The sequence below is a fragment of the Canis lupus genome, chromosome 3 (assembly GCF_011100685.1).
Source record: "Canis lupus familiaris isolate Mischka breed German Shepherd chromosome 3, alternate assembly UU_Cfam_GSD_1.0, whole genome shotgun sequence".
Classification (NCBI taxonomy): Eukaryota; Metazoa; Chordata; class Mammalia; order Carnivora; family Canidae; genus Canis; species Canis lupus.
The window spans coordinates 17998928-18012349 of record NC_049224.1 but is presented as its reverse complement, the minus strand read 5'-3'; the positions used below and the strand labels follow the sequence as shown (position 1 = coordinate 18012349).

Here is a 13422-nt window from a genome sequence, read left to right as displayed (position 1 = left end):
CAGCAGTTTGTACTGGGAAGTCAGCGCAAAATTTGTCATCACTTTCTTCAGAATCTTCCTAATTTAACGTGGCAGTGACTGAATCTGCTTCGGAAATGGTTTTTTTAAATACTGTGTTCTTCCTAAAAATACTATCTCAGCTCTCTTTCTTCAGTCATCCCAACTCATTACTTTGATCCCAACAAACACTCAGTGAAAAGAAAATAGGCTAAAACTCCCTTTAATTTAAATACCCGAAAATATTTTAGGACAAGAGCTTGGAAGAAGGCTTCAGCAGCACTACTAGGAAATCTATCTGGGACGTCCTCTGCGAGATCCACCTCCCATTGTCCTCTGCATTCTGTCCATCTCGTTTTGCTTTCCTGCGTCTAAATCATATTGCCACCAACCTGTCAGCAATGCTACCCATAGCCCTGGGACCACCACTCAGATTTTAAAACCTACCTGAAGACATTTGTCCAGTCAGTGATGGTATGCAGGTCCCTGGCCAGTTCTTTAATGCCTCAGGCGTGCTTGCTTATACCATTCCTTACATAGCTCATATTCCCTCTCTGTATTAAAGAGCCAAGGGGCATGGGGGCGGGGGCATCTGGGTGGCTCAGTGGTTGAACATGTGCCTTCGGGCTCAGGGCATGATCCCGGGGTCCTGGGATCCAGTCCCACATTGGGGTCCCTCCATGGAGCCTGCTTGTCCCTCTGCCTATGTCTCTGCCTCTCTCTGTGTGTGTCTCTCATGATAAATAAATAAAATCTTCGAAAATAAATAAATAAATAAATAAATAAATAAATAGCCAAGGGAAGGGGCGCCTAAGGGGCTCAGTTGGTTAAGTTTCCAACTCTTGATTTCCCTTCAGGTCATGATCTCAGGGTGGTGAGATTAAGCCCTGAATCAGGCTCCCTGCAGAGCAGAGCCTCCTTAAGATTCTTTCTCCCCCCTCTCCCTCTGCCCTTCCCTCTTCCCTCTCTCTAAAAAAAAAAAAAAAAAAAAAAAAAAAATTAGAAATAAAAAAATAAGGAGCCAAAGGGAATAGTACTTGTGTTTGCATCCTGAAAAATGGCAGGCAGCTAAAGTGCATCTGTCTGTAAGTTAATGGCTTACAGATAGATAAGTAGGTAAAGAGGTAGGTGGGTAGAGAGATAGATGATCTATCTGCTCAGTGATTATTTTTTGTCTTCCATATTAATGTAGAAAGGAGTTTTATTCATGTCAGGTTAAAATTAAGGTTAAGTGATCACAAGTCAAGTACAATATTTAAGAATTTAGTTTTTAGTACCCTTAAATGCTTGGAAATATAACACCATTTCTATATCCCCAAAGTTCTTAAAATGGAACTTTTTTCACATCATATTTGATACCAATAGAAATAGATCTTTTTGGAATGAGACTTTAAAAAAATTTTTTTTTTGTCCTTTTGATTGTGTACCCAATGTAGCATTTGTCTACATCTGGCCTATACAAAACAATAGCCATTAGCCATGTGTGGTTACTTAAATTCAAACTCAGTAAAATTAAAGAGCATTAAAAATTCAGTTCATCACTCACCCTGGCCACATTCAAGTGCTCAATAGCCACATGGGTTCGGTAGCTGCCATAATGGAGAACGCAGATGTAAATATTTGTGTTGTCACAGAAAGCTCTGTTGTGCAGTGCTGGTCTAGATGTTCAGCTTTTTACTGAAATATTTTAAGGTTTAATCTTCTCTCACAAGATCTCTACAGTCCTCAGGTCACTTTTCTCAATACAAGGCATCCCTGCAGTCTCTCAGAATACCTTCTGTTGGGAGGGAGCAGCTGTGACAGTTTAATTCCTGCGTCTGAGCCACCACTTGAATGTGTGTGTGGGGTGTTGCATGATGCCATACCCTTAAGTGTGCTCCACATTCCTCAGAGGCTTAAAATTGGCCTTGATCCAGCTGTCGATGAAGGACTGTCAGAGACATTCTAGGAAGCCCTGCAGAGAAGGGAAGGCATGAGGAAAGGAAGGATTAAGGGATTGGTTATCAGTGATCTTGAGGGATGTGGATATATTTAATCATTTCAGGTGAGAACTATCCTCTTTATCATTTGATCCAAGGATTATGTGAATACTTTATAACTGGAAATTTCACTCCCCTTCCCCTCTTTTGTCCACCATGCCCCATCCCTCCCCTCCAGTTCTTAAATTCTTAGCAGTTTTCTTTTTATACATCCTACAAAAACATAAAACATGTTGTTTGGGTTAAAAAATAATTTTCTTTCGACGCATAACAGCATAGAGATCTATAAGTAATTTTTTTTTAAGATTTTATTTATTCATGAGAGACAGAGGGAAAGGTAGAGGCACAAGCAGAGGGAGAACCAGGCTCCCTGCGGGGAACCTGATGTGGGACTTGATCCCAAGACCTGGGGAGGACCTGAGCCAAAGGCAGGCACTCAACCACTGAGCCAGGGAGGTGCCCCTATAAGTAATTCTAATAGAGAAATTGTTTAGGATCACCAAATTGGGTTCTCTCTAAGGACCAAAGGTAAAATTAAAGATAGATCTCTAAAGAGTTCAGCAGTCCCTTCGCTTGGCCCCTGTAATGAGAATGTGGAGCTAAATTAAATATCAGAGTAAATATGTATGTATTGATATTATGGTTTCCTTTTCTCACTACTCTCCCCCAAAAAGGTGCCCCCTGACTGGGAGAGAGGATCCTTCCAGCAAGCCAGTCAGGCCAGCCCTGACTTGAAGCCAAGTCCACAGAATGGCGCCACGTTCCCTTCCTCTGGAGGATATGGCCAAGGGTCACTAATAGCCGATGAAGAGTCCCAGGAGTTTGATGACTTGATATTTGCATTAAAAACTGGTATGTATGAAAAAAAATCCTGGTATGTATGAACCCACAAACCACATTAGAAATAGGCACTCTTGCTGTGCTACAACTTGTATCTTCTTCCCATGAAATTGCAGAAGTACAGTCAGTCACCCCTTAGCACATCCTGATTCTCATGACCCATTCTTAATCCCAGCAAACTTTAGGATATTTTGTTCTTGGCACCAAATATAACACAACCTAAAAATAATTTACAATTTGCTCTTAAGAAAAAGCCATATTCCGACTAAATGTAAATATCTCTGTCCTGGAATCCTGATATAACACCAAGATACCACTGAGACAAATTTAATATTGTAAAGACAAGCTGGTGGGGATCTCACCCAGAGAATTTGCCTCTGACCTGCCAAAGACACCTGGAGTGTCTCTGAAGCAAAAAATGTCAAAGGCAATGTCAAAGGCAAGATAATGGGCCACATATAGTTCTACTGCTTTCCAAGCACCATCATGTATCATATTTCATTGGTTCCTCCTACATGTTCAACCCCACTCAACCTGTGACCCTAATGGATGGTTGTTCTCAAATCAAATATGCAGGATGTTTTCTTAATTTTTTTTTTTTATTAACTAAACTATTCCTGAATGTGGGGCTCAAACTTATAACACTGAGATCAAAAATTGCGTGCTCTACCAACTGAGCCTGCCAGGCACCCCTACAGTTTTTTTTCTTTTATTCTTTCCCTCAGAAAAACCTCAAACTGCCACTGTTATAAAAATTACAGGGCAGCCCGGGTGGCTCAGTGGTTTAGTGCCACCCTCAGCCCACGGCATGATCTTGAAGACCCGGGATCAAATCCCACATTGGGCTCCCTGCATGGAGACTGCTTCTCCCTCTGCCTGTGTCTCTGCCTCTCTCTCTCTTTCTCTCTTTCTCTCTGTGTGTCTCATGAATGAGTAAATTTTAAAAATATATATTTAAAAAAAATTTCAGTGAACTTTTCATTTCTAGATGTACAAGCAAGAAGATATGTCCTTACTCAGATGAAACTATTAAGATAATTATTCAAAGTGCATTTTACTGTATATCCCCTGTATTAAGAATAGTGCCTGGTTCCAGAGTGGCCAGGTGGGACACCTCTGTGACCCTTAATTTGTTTATTTATTATTATTTATTTTTTTTAAAAAAAGAGAAAAGAAAAAAAAGAACAGTGCTTGGCACTTGGTAAAACTTTTGTAGATATCATTGGAAAATGAATGAATGAATGAAAAAATGAAATTTAGAGTTTGCTTGGTGGAATAGACAGTCACACAAACATGACATAAAGAAGAATAAGTAAGTGTGAAACAAGTTACTAATTATTCAAAAGATCAAGGAAATTTTTTTGAACTCTCTCAGTTGATTCTTGAAAAATATGTGGTTTTAAATAGGTAGAGAGTGGACAAAGGGCATTGCAGACTGAGGGAATAGGATCAGCTGAAGTCCAGGGCTTACAGGTGCGTGGCCTACAGGTACTTGGGGAGAAGCAACCCTGTAGTGTGGCTGGGGTGGAAGGGGAGTGCAAGCCAGGCAGCAGGAGAAAGGCCCACAAGGTAATTTACCTGCATTGTTACTGACTTACTGTAGTCCCCCAACTGGGTTTTTGTGAACAACCTCCTTGAGATATTTATAGTCATCCTCAATGGGAGGATCCTCTGACTGAGTATATTTGGGAAATTGCAAGGATTCACAATTCACATTAGCATTTAGCAGCTCTGAAAAGTCCTAGAGTAAAGAAACCCACTTCACTTAATTTAACCTGGTGTTTCCGGAACACATTTAGTAATAGATTCATTTTGTGGGAGCAGAACACTTGCTGGTATTTTACATAACATTAAAATGCTATTCAGAAGCCATGCTAAGGAGTGGGATTTTTATAGAACCTAGTGAGCCATGGAGGTTTTTGAGGAGAGGAATGGCATGTTCCCACTGGTTTTTGAGGCAAAATAACTCTTACAAAAGTATGAGGAATAAATTTAGAAGCAAAACCAGAAAGGCTGGGAGATTATTATAATCGTCCAAGGGAATGAGATTTGGGCCTCAGATCTGGGGAGTGGAAATGAGAAAGAGAGGATGAACACAAGAGGAAGGCTGAGGGAACACAGAGAGGACAGTTCCCAAAGGCTTCTGCTTCTCACTTTGGTGGCTGAGGAATTGTATAAGGAGCATGTATTCATTTGTTTTAGGGGGAAACTGATGAGTTCAGATTTGGAAGTATTGGTTATTAATCCTGGGGGTCTTAAATATTCAGGGTTGAAGGATCTTAGCCGAGGGTGCAGGCTGGAGGTATTTGTTTGACATGTATCCATGTAGAGACTACATTCAACACTGTGGGAATAGACAAGTTTGATCTTGGGAGCGTGAAGGAGAGAGAGAAGAAAAGGGAAGAGAAGAGGAAGGGAGAGGAGACAAAGGAAGGGCAATGAGAAGAGCATCCTGTATAATATCTCTAAAGATTGAATAGGGGCAACCTGGGTGGCTCAGTTGGTTAAGTGTCCTTAAGTGTCAGTTAAGTATCAGTTGATTTCAGCTCATGTCATGATGTCAGGGTCGTGAGACCAAGCCTGGTGTTGGGCTCTGTACTCAGTGCAGTCTGCTTGAGATTCTCTATCTCCTCCACTCCCATCCCCCCGCCCTTGCACTCCACGTTAGCTCTCTTGCTCTCACTCTCTCTCTCTGGAACATAAATTAAAAAAAAAAAAAAAAAAAATGAGTGAATAGAAGAGGATCCCACAGAGGAAACTGCAGCATGGTGAGAAAGAAGTAAAGAGAGAAGTTTCATGAAGGAGGGAATGAACAGCTGTCTAAAATGTTCACTAGCAGGACTAAAATGGGTCTTTCAGATTACTAGTAATTCTCAGGGACAATTATGTCCCCAGCACTACAAAGTTGATGTTGTGACACTGGAAACATAAAATGAATTCTTGCAGCATAATTAAATTAGATGTGGGTCCTATATATATCACAAGTATTAAATGCATCTAGTTCAGGAATGTATGGAATGACTTGCTTACTTATAGATGAGTTTAGCATTCCTTGGAACTCACTAAACTCGTTAGGAAATAAATACTTTAAAAGACCGAAATAAGAGTCTCTAGCATTGGTTCCCTCTATTTTTAGAAAAGGTACTATAATAATCAAGCACCACCCCCAAGACACTTCATCATAGGATATGGGCAAATCAAAGGAGCAAGTCTACGTGCCATTCCATTTACAGCTGAATTTAGAGTTGACACGTAGGCCTAGATTTGGCCCAGCAGAGGGTTTTGTTTGATTGTCATGGCATTTTAACATTTTTTAAGCCCAAATTTTAAAATTCAGAGATATCCCAGGGTACCTCGCAGTCTCAGTAGTGGATCATGTGACACTTGATCTTGGGCTTGTGAGTTAGGGCCCCACACTGGGTGTAGAGATTACTTAAAAAAAAAAAAAAAAAAAAAAAAAAAACAGAGATAGCCCATAAAAGCCCAGAATTTCTTTAAAAAATAAAATTCTAGCAACAAAGTGCTTAAAATCTAGGCAATCTTAAAATCTCTTGATTGGAATTGAGTAATGGCCATCCCTTTAGACAGCACATGAGCTCTTTGATTTGTCCAGTGCTCACCAGACCTGTGTCACTGGTTTATGCTGGCCGACCTAACATTTGGGTTTGCAAACCTTGATCTATTACCAGTCCACTTTAACCATGGGCACTCTAAGTCTAGTACTGGGAACAGTGGGTCTTCCAAGTCTTTTCATGTAAACTCTTAAACAACTTTGGAAAGCTATGTAACCCTTTGCATATATATGAAAATCTAAGGATTTTCATCATAAGTTTAAATAGTTTCAAATAATGTGATTTCCATTGTACTATAGATTTTAGTGTTTAAAAATGAAAATTTCACATTATTGTTTTAAACTAATTCAGAGCAATCTAAGTACCATAGCAATTTGATACACACTTATTCCTTTTTTTCTTTTAGATATTTATTTATTTATTTGAGAGAGAGAGAGAGTGCAGGGGAAGGGTCAGAGGGAGAGGAAGAAAAATAATCTAAAACAGACACTGAGCTCAGCATAGAGCCTGACTCAGGGCTTGATTCCAAAATCTTGAGATCATGACCGGAGCTGACATTGAGAGTCAGACACCTAACTGACCCACACACCACATATTCATTTCATTTTTAAATTATAGGAGCAGGCTTTTCTCTTACAAGCTTATGGGCTTTTCTGCCTTCAGCTCAGGACGTGATCCAGGGTCCTGGGGTTGAGTCCCGCATTGGGCTCCCTGCATGGAGCCTGCTTCTCTCTCTGCCTATGTCTCTAACTCTCTTTCTGTGTCTCTCATGAATAAATAAATGCAATCTTTTAAAAATAAATAAATATATGCATACATAGAATCTTTAAAAATAATAATAAAATAAAATATTAAGTGTTCTTACAAATAATTATCAAAAACTCTTCAGAAGAGTGCACATGGGAGTGCTTAGCTGGCTCAACTGGAGGAACATGCAGCTCTTGATCTCAAGCTCATGAGTTCAACCCCCACATTGGATATAGAGATTACTTAAAAAAAAAAAAAAAAGTTTATTTATTTATTTAAGTGCACATAGAAGCTAAAGATCTAGGAGTACATTTTCTTTAAGCTGTCCTTCTCACGCCACCCTGGACCCTTTGAAAAACCTTCATGTACCACAAGTTAAAGGAATCCCATTGCTTCAGACACTTTATAAAGGAATTCAGAGGCACTGACCAGAAGCATTGTATAGTATTAGATTTTGAGGTGGGACAGCCAGCTCAGTGGCCAGATTTTTATGTTGATCCAAAGCTGACAAGATTCTAGAATATGTCAAGCTTGGAGCGTATTGAGCTTAGAAACAAGATTTCCTTCACAGAAGGCCTCTTCCAGAAAGACTAATCTGATTCCCTATCAGCCTTCATCCCTTAGCTTCCTTCCTGGTTTTACCTCAGGCCAAGGACATAAATGTCATGGTAAACATTTCTTTATTGGAAACCTCAAATGATTTCTTTTTCAGTCAGAAGAAAATAAATGACAAGTCCTTGAATAGAAATGAAAACATTCAGAATCAAGGCCTAAATACTCAAATTCCTCTAAGAACTCATTAATAAATTTCTCTTTCAGATAGATCACATAAAACCACAATGACTTATTTAACTTCAAAAACTTCTAGAGACCAGTGTGCTAAATAAAGTTAAATGGGCATCAAAGCGGAGGAGCAAAATTTGGAAAGATTTTTTTTTTCCTTCAGAAAAAGGTTGAAGGAGAATGACCTTTGTATCACTGTCACATTTGAAAAATCTGTAGAAAATAGGAATGGGCCGTGGGATCAGAGAGCCCTGACTTGGCATCCTAGTTCTGTAATGTACTATCTGTGTGATTTTCAGCAAGGGACTCAAGGTTTCAGTTTCCTCATTTAGCAAATAAGAGTTATTATAATTAGCTTATAAATTTTCATGAAGGTTAGAGATTGTTAATGTGAAGAATCTATCACTATCTGACAGATTTGAAGTTCAGTAGCACATTGTATATATTATTTGTTGGGCTCAGCTTATTATGCTTAAAAACTATTTGAAATGTTCATCATGTATTCCAGAACACCTGGGTGTTCGTTGCACCATGGCTATAAGTGAGGTAGGAATGGCATTGGGGGTGAGCCAAGAAGGTAAGCAATGTATTCTATAGCTGAGGTTGCATACTCAAAGCCTAGAGGACAAGGAAGCAACACAGTAAGAACTGCCACCACAAGAGGCAGTGTGGTATAGAAGAAAACACCTTACATTTGGGGTTGAAAGACCATTGGATATCTGCATTCTGTGACTTCCCTGCTGTGTGACCTAGAAACTCACTGAACACCTTTGATCCCCAGGCGATCCCTGCATCTATTAAACAAGACTAATAATCATCCCTTTCCTAACTAAAGCGTGTTGAAATATCGAACAAAGGAGAGGTACTAGATGAATATAAAATATTACTTCTAGTTCCTGTGTTCCTCACTGTCTGCTCAGTAGGCTTCCACTACAGAACACTCTAGTGTGCTTTGTCAAGATGGTGGGCAAACACTTCCATATTCCTAATGAGATTTGGAGCAGGCAGGCAGAGTCATTGGGAGCTGATACTAGTTCATTCATTAAGCCCCACTCTGCCCTGATGGTAATTGTGGTGCCCTCTCTGCTTCTCTGTAGTTGATCCCATATTGGGCAACTTTGTTGTGTAGCCCTTTTGTTCCTCCTCACCTGGATTAAGCTGCTATGGGCCTCGGGGTCCCAGTTACCTTCTCCTTATACAGTGGCCAGTGTCTTCCTAAGCTACTGAGTTTCTTCCAAGAGGGACAGCTCCCCTGTTCCCTGGGCAGAGAAGAAGCATGGGCCTTTGGCCCTTTTAAAGCATAGCAGCAGACTCAAATGTTATCAACCAAAAATCATAAATGATTCAAGAGGGCTAGGTAAAAACAGGGGCAAACAGAGGGTAGCTCCAGATCTGTGTTTTTGTCAAAATATTGTCATTGGGAACATTCTAGTTCTTAACCAGAGGAAAGAGTTCATGGGTGTTTGTCACACATTTTGTTCTGTGACTTACATACATTATCTGGGGGATACCATATAATTTATTATCCAATCCAGGAAAGTTTAAGAGAATAAAGGGGATGTGATTCTGGTATAAACTAGGATTTTTCTTTTCAAATACTGTATCCCTCACCTCCTTGTTTTGAAAGAAGGTGAAAGAACTATCTGCAGGAGGGTGTGAAAATGGGCTTTGGTGAATGGGCAGGAGGAAAAGACCCTCAGGCTGGAATTAATGTGGCATGTGCAGGACCAGACAGGAGATCTGATCACTTTGAGAAAGCTTTCCAACAGGTACAGGCTGAAATCTATTTAATAGGGTAGAGCCAGATTAGGAAGTATCCTGAAAGCCAACGCCAGACTTGATGCAGTTGGTGATAGGAACTGATTGTTCCTGGGAAGGAGAGGGCAGTGGAATGCGGAATGGATCAGAGGAACAGAACGGGCAAAAAGACTGAAAGAGACATTGGTAAGAACTAGAATGCAGAGCATGGTTAATTAATACATTCAGCAAACATTTATTGAACACCCACAGTGTGCAGAGCACGGTCCTATGAACTAGAAGATAGAAAGATATGAGGGACATGATGCAATGAGGGAGTCAGACATGATAAAAGAGAATCATCATGTTTCTGTGGATGGCAGTGGTGACAGCTGAATTGATATTGACAGAAAGAATGGAGGCAGCCAAATTAAGGAGGTGGGGGGTAAGAGCATGTTGGACAGAGGTGGAAATAGTAGTGAGATGTCAAGCTAGTGAGCAAGCAGGGGTCAAGCAGATGGTGTGGGCCTTGAAGCAGGGCTGAAGACAAGGTCTCCAGTGGTGACCGGAAGGAAAAGATTCAGGAGGAAGCACAAGAGCTCTCTGGAAGGAGCCAACAAATCGGAGGATGAGATGGACAACTGCAGTGTCCCAGAAGCAAAGAGTGGATGTGGGGTTCCAACAGCAGCCTTTTGCTGAGACATTGGAAAAGACAAACCCAGAAGAGGGAGGGCTCAGCTGCAAAAAGGCAGTGTGTGTGTATGGGGGGGGGGGGGGGGGGGGGATGCTTCCTGCTTCCATCCCCAAATAAGTTAAGAACCTAATCCACCATCTTCCCACACCTACCGAATCTCCAGAACTGTCTTTCCTGTATCTCAAACAGAAAGGGAAGTCACAGCTACCCAGCAACTGGGTTTTCACTCTCCTTCTTGTTTGTAGAGTCTAGTGCCCAGCGGAGGGGGAGGAGTGGGAGCCGTAATCTCTTGTGATTCAACCCAGCAGCACACCCCGTGACCACATCCCCATTCTGTGTATGTGTGTGTGTGTGTTTGTGTGTGTGCGCGCGCACAAGCGTGAGAAAGAGAAAGAGAACATGAATTCGTGGTCCTCTGCACATTAGAGAAGAAAAGAACGAGGCATTACTCTGGCACAGTGTTAAATTCTCTGAATTATTCTGAGTTGTAAAAAGAGTGGTGAATAGTGGAAGTTCCTCAAAACAGAGATTCTGGGCGCTATCTGTAATTAACAGCTAGCCTTGTGGGATTTGTGTATGGATCTGTTTTGGTACCGTGTTACACAATTATTTTTATCTTGGGATCAGATCTCAGTCATTCAGAGCCGTGTCTTCTGAGCGCTGATATGACAGCATGTGTTGTCAATACATGTCTTTCTTCTCAGATCACTGCCCACACTGGGTCTCAGCGGAAGGACCCATTAGGTTCAGTACACGTGGGGTTAGAGGTTTGGTTTTCTAACTATAAACCCTACCCTCCTGCTAAAAACTACTTGTTGTGTTTTTGTTTTTTTTTTAATAAGCTCCCAGTGGAGAAATGCAGTTCTTGGGAGTAAGTTACACATGTCAACCATGTGGAAACAGAAAAGGTTGAGAACCTAGACTTGTGTCTTTAGAAATCACTTTTTACTTAAAAAACTACCAAAAGGAATTTTAATACAGGCTTATAATTGTTAGGTTTAATAATATTTAGTCAAGCTGCACCTGGCAGACTCGGTCGGTAGAGCATGCAACTCTTGATCCACTTTGGGTGTGGAGCCTACTTTAAAAAAATGATAATGATGATATGTATTCGAAACGTATAGCTCACTATATACCAATATAATAGAAATAACCGTGTGTCAACTTGATGTAACTTGATTCTTAATTCACTGCACTAATGATTGGGAATTTTGTGTTGATTCTTTTTCCTCTCTCCCTCTGCCTGTGTCTCTGCCTCTCTCTCTGTGTCTCTCATGAATAAATAAATAAAATCCTTAAAATTGTATATATATTCTTCTTCTCTTACAGGTGCTGGTCTCAGTGTGAGTGACAATGAATCTGGTCAAGGCAGCCAGGAGGGAGGCACCTTGACTGACTCTCAGATTGTAGAACTCAGGAGGATACCCATTGCTGACACCCACCTCTAGTGCTTCAGTAACAATTAGAATGATGCTTTCCTGTTTGTAATGGCTTTGTGCTAAACTCTGTAACTTTTTTTTTTAAACTCTGTAACTTTTATACACACAGCTATATAATAGGAACCTGTGAATTGTACTGGACGATTAACCCCAAGGTGATTGTTTTTTTTTGGAATATGAACTACTTACCTGTGTGCAACCTGAAAATTCACTACTATGATGAAAGATGGGATCAGTTTATATCAATTAATAGTTCACACATATTCCAAGAATATTCATTGTTTTTTAATCATCTGACCTGGCTAACATTGTTTAATAAAAGTAATAAAAATCAATAAAAACAATAGAATCCATTTGACATCACCCAAGCTCATTATTTACGTGGAAATGTGTATGAGCAAAGAAATGCACTATATCTAGATGAGGTCAAGCCCTCTATTTCTTCCGGTATTGATACAGGTCATCCAGATTTAAGACTTCACAGCTTCTAGAGGATTTTCATTCCTAAAAAACATAAAATTCATTGTCTGTTGAAGATTCTTCACCTACGTATTGATGGGGATACTGCAGTCTGCATAGTCTTTCATAGAAAGTATGTATTTCTGCTCATTATGAAATTAGGGATCTGAACATTTTCCAAAATAAATGTTCTGTTCCCAGTTAAAAATAACCACTACATCAAGCACTTCAAGCACAGCTAAGACAAGAAGCATTCAAACAGTGTAGTTTGTTTAGGAGAAATATTTCTTGGTTTCCATTTTTCAGTCTTTGTCTCAGAATGAAAAATCAGAAAGTCTATCTCAGAACAAACACTGTTGTGTTCATGATGATTTCATTTACTATGGTTCCAGAAAAATCATTAGGAACAGAACACATTTGTCCTAAGGAAGCCTTTATGACCTTCTGTTTTTGAATTCTTCAGTATTTCTGAGAAAATCAATGATTTCTCAAGAAAAAAATTAAGAAATAATTATCTAAAAGAAAATTTTGTTTTGTTAATAATTTCCTATAAAGCCATAAAACATCACAGTGCCCTATAGTCACTGTTAAGGATGGCTTTATTCTTTATAAAGCCTGAGTGGCATTATTTATCTTGATAAATTATTAAATGACTCTTCTGTTAGTCTTCCCCCCTCCTATCTCCTCCCTCTTATATTGAGTGTTCATGGGTATATTGTCATTGTAGGTAGAAAACAAAAGCTGCACTGCAGAATCAAATAGCATAACAAGGCTCCATCCTTGGTGAAGTTTTAATCCTTTTTAGGAACTTTAGAAATAGTGGTAACAAGATTGCATTTATCTTAAGTGACAAATAAGTTAATTGTCTCACCGATTCTACATACATTGCTCATACAAACATACATAGTCTGTTTCATTATAGGGTAGAAGCAATGGATGAAATTGGTTACAATATGTAAAATATAAGAGAAAAATGTAAAATTGGTAAACATATTAAAATTGTTCATAGATTTTAATGAATTGGGGGCTTAGGTCATGATTATTGAAATGTGAGCTGTCCTTGTATGGAATCCAGGAGTCCTATCACTGTAAATATTTTCCCCAGATAACTAGATTCTTATTTGTCACTTAAGATAAATTCAGTATTGTGACCACTATTTTCAAAGTTCCTAAAA

At 39.7% G+C, this 13422-nt stretch overlaps 1 protein-coding gene across 1 annotated transcript in view; it reads left to right on the top strand.

Moving 5' to 3' along the window:
* ADGRV1 (adhesion G protein-coupled receptor V1) overlaps positions 1–12141 on the top strand; it is a 518581-nt gene extending 506440 nt beyond the window's left edge. The window contains exons 89-90 of the mRNA XM_038532347.1: positions 2651–2828; positions 11679–12141. Coding sequence (XP_038388275.1) covers positions 2651–2828; positions 11679–11797 — 297 coding nt within the window. The 3' untranslated portion in view covers positions 11798–12141. The remainder of the gene's footprint in view (positions 1–2650; positions 2829–11678) is intronic.
* The last annotated feature ends 1281 nt before the right edge of the window (positions 12142–13422 follow it).